This window comes from Lactuca sativa, chromosome 9, assembly GCF_002870075.4.
Source record: "Lactuca sativa cultivar Salinas chromosome 9, Lsat_Salinas_v11, whole genome shotgun sequence".
Classification (NCBI taxonomy): domain Eukaryota; kingdom Viridiplantae; phylum Streptophyta; class Magnoliopsida; order Asterales; family Asteraceae; genus Lactuca; species Lactuca sativa.
The window spans coordinates 43,616,012-43,619,221 of NC_056631.2; the positions used below are offsets into that span (position 1 = coordinate 43,616,012).

Here is a 3,210-nt window from a genome sequence, read left to right on the forward strand (position 1 = left end):
AGAAGATTAAAGAAATCAAATTGATGAACCAATTTGATCATGAACGGAAGTTGAGCATTGCTCTGTACCATATTACACGCGGGAAAGAAAATAGTTTAAGAATGAACTGACTAATCTCATTACCACCCATCGCTACACTATATACATAATAGAACAGAAACTAACAAACTTTATGTTAATTTACAATTTTGCCCTTGTAATACTTTAATTTACTATAATAACTATAATACAAAATCCTTAGGAAAATACATCCAAATGCAATATTAAGTGTTGAATTGATGTTTTGATCGTTTGGTTTTCATCAAAATGAGTTTATATATATATATATATATATATATATATATATATATATATATATATATATATATATATATATAGAGAGAGAGAGAGAGAGAGAGAGAGCTAGGTTCAAATGTTTTAACTAAGTATTGTGTTATTATATGCATAAATGTGGGCCAATCAAAATTAAAAAATAAATAAATAATTAAATAAATAAATAAGGGTAATTTAGTCATTTGTTTAATAGCTTCCAAAAATAATCCCTATAATCATGGTATCTCTCCAGTTTAAATCTCGTTGCCCCTCTTTATCTAAAAACCGATTCTGAAAACCTACTTTGAACAAATCGACACCAGCGACCCTTTGTAGGGTTGCCCTTCATCGTCTTCTTCATAAGTGTGTTATTTGGAATATCATGCTTCCTTAATTCAACAGCCGCCTCGACTCGTATACTCATCGGCGCATCGTCAAACGCCACCATTCCGTATCAAACTCTCTACAGGTTCATAATCTTGTGCTTGTGTGTGTGTGTGTTTTGCCAAAATTTGTTTTTCTATTGATGGTTTTCTATGAGTTTTTGGCCTTATGTTAATTCATTCTCTTGTTTCTATTCTTCTAATGGCGACGTCGAATCCCTAGATTTTGATTTGTCTAACGAAGAAAGCAAGCGAAGATTAACTAACAGGTTTGATTTTTCATATCCCTATTTGACTTCCAAAAGTGTGATTCATTTATGATTTGTGACTTTTGTTGTAAATTGCAGTAGGTTGTTGTATAGAAGCAAACAAAGGGGTTTTCTGGAGCTGGACTTAGTTCTACGAAGTTGGGAGGAGAATCACATTGGATCTTTAGATGTAAAGGGGATCAAATCGCTTATTACTGTCCTCGACGTGGTAAATTCCACAAATATTATTGCTAATAATTACCAGTAACAGATTACACCTAGGGTTAACATCCATCTTACTTAGTTTTGAATTGCAGGAAAATCCATATTTGTGGAAATGGCTCACTGGACAGGAGCAACCTCCTGAAGTAGTAGAGACGAATCCTGTGAGTTAAACTTTACTGAAAAACCTGAATTCATGTACTAGTTTGTTTCTTATGTATGTATTGTGTAGAGTGGGCTGATTTGGGGAAGTTGTTTTTGGTAAAAAAAATAATAGATATTCAATGAGGTGCGTAGCAAGGTAATGAACAACCTGGAGAGCTATGCATCTAAACAGACAAGGGCTACACCTGGGCAACCATGGGTGAGAGGATGGGATGATTTCAAGAAAGGCCGTGATAGTCCTGATGTTGGGAATCAGTAGTGATCTTGTTTTTCTATAACTCAATTGTTGCTGTTTAGTAAGTTTACTTATGTTAAAAAATTATTAAGAATGACATTTCTTCGTTTATAGCATTCTATCAGAAAAGAATGTTTTTTTTATGATAATCATGAACATATTCTGTTAGAATTCCCCGAATTAATATAATTATTGGTAAATGAATTCCAATTCTATCAGAATGGAATCACGAATTCCAATTATGTTGGAATGGAGTATGGATGTTTTCTCACTAAGGTATTAATTGGATTTGTTTTCATAGAAGCTAATGCTTGAAGAACGGACCACGAAATTTGAACGACGCCTCTTAGCAACATTATTCTTTTAGAATGTATTAGTGTTTTTGTTAGAGTTTGATGTTTTTTTTTCCATATTTGAAAGTTTTTTTAGTTTTATTCTTTAAAAATAAATGTAATTTTTATCAATTGTTACATGTATTCTATAAGAATTAATATAAATTTTGTTTTAATTCTTCAATTGATGGTTCGAGAATTTTTTTTTCTATAAGAAATTTTTAAAGTCATGATCAAGAAATATGTTCAAGAATATTTTTATTATTTTATGGTTCAAGAATATTTTTATTTTTGAACATACTCAAACATATTCTGTCAGAATGTCCGAACTAAAAACCTTATAATTTGTAAAATCAGATTTTTAAAATTAATAGAATCTTGATCCCTTAAAATATGCAAAATTCCTTTATTAAATCTATGTTAACTGACTAAAACACCCTTTTAGTTAAATTAGATGATATTTTTCAATTATATTTAATTAAATAATATGTATTAATCACTTTCTTAAAATAAGTAAAATCATTGGCCCACATTTATGCATACAATTACACAATAATTATTTTGAATAGAATAACTAAGCATATATATATATATATATATATATATATATATATATATATATATATATATATATATATATATATATATATATATATATATATATATTAGTGTTGTAAAAATCCCAACTAGGGCCCGATTAATCTCTGATAAATCCCTAGGTGCCACTCGACCGATTAGAGGGCGCCTAACGATTAATCCCTACATACACAATGAGCAAAATAGTAGAACCTAATGAAATTTTAACACTTTGAAGAAGTTATATCTCAATAGAAACTATTTGAGTTATGATTAGTGTTGTATTAATCAAATTAATCTATTTTGTTATGATATTAGTGGTATTTATGAACTTTTATATGATATTAGTCCTATTTAATTTTTAAAAATTCAACAAATTATCAATTAATGGTCCTCGATTAATCCCCCGATTAATCTCCGCCTAACTGATTAATCCCTTAACCCCATACCACCGACTAGCTAACATCAAGCGATTGTTACAACCTTGATATATATATATATATATATATATATATATATATATATATATATATATATATATATATATATATATATATATATATATATATATATATATATATATATATATATGAAAAAGTTCAATAGAGAACCATAATTATTGGTTCTCCAAGGAACCAATTTTTTTTTCAAGTTCTAGAGCTTATTCTTTATCGAAAAAAAAACTAAAATTATCTAAATTCATAACTTAACATTGTGAATGTTAAATATATATTTCG

At 28.4% G+C, this 3,210-nt stretch overlaps 1 protein-coding gene across 1 annotated transcript; it reads left to right on the forward strand.

The window, feature by feature from the left end:
• The first annotated feature begins 848 nt into the window (after positions 1-848).
• LOC111898252 (succinate dehydrogenase assembly factor 2, mitochondrial) lies at positions 849-1,589 on the forward strand. The gene is made up of 4 exons (XM_023894184.1): positions 849-964; positions 1,046-1,172; positions 1,261-1,329; positions 1,443-1,589. The coding sequence occupies exons 1-4, from the start codon at positions 849-851 to the stop codon at positions 1,587-1,589; spliced, it is 459 nt and encodes a 152-aa protein (XP_023749952.1).
• Positions 1,590-3,210: the final 1,621 nt, after the last annotated feature.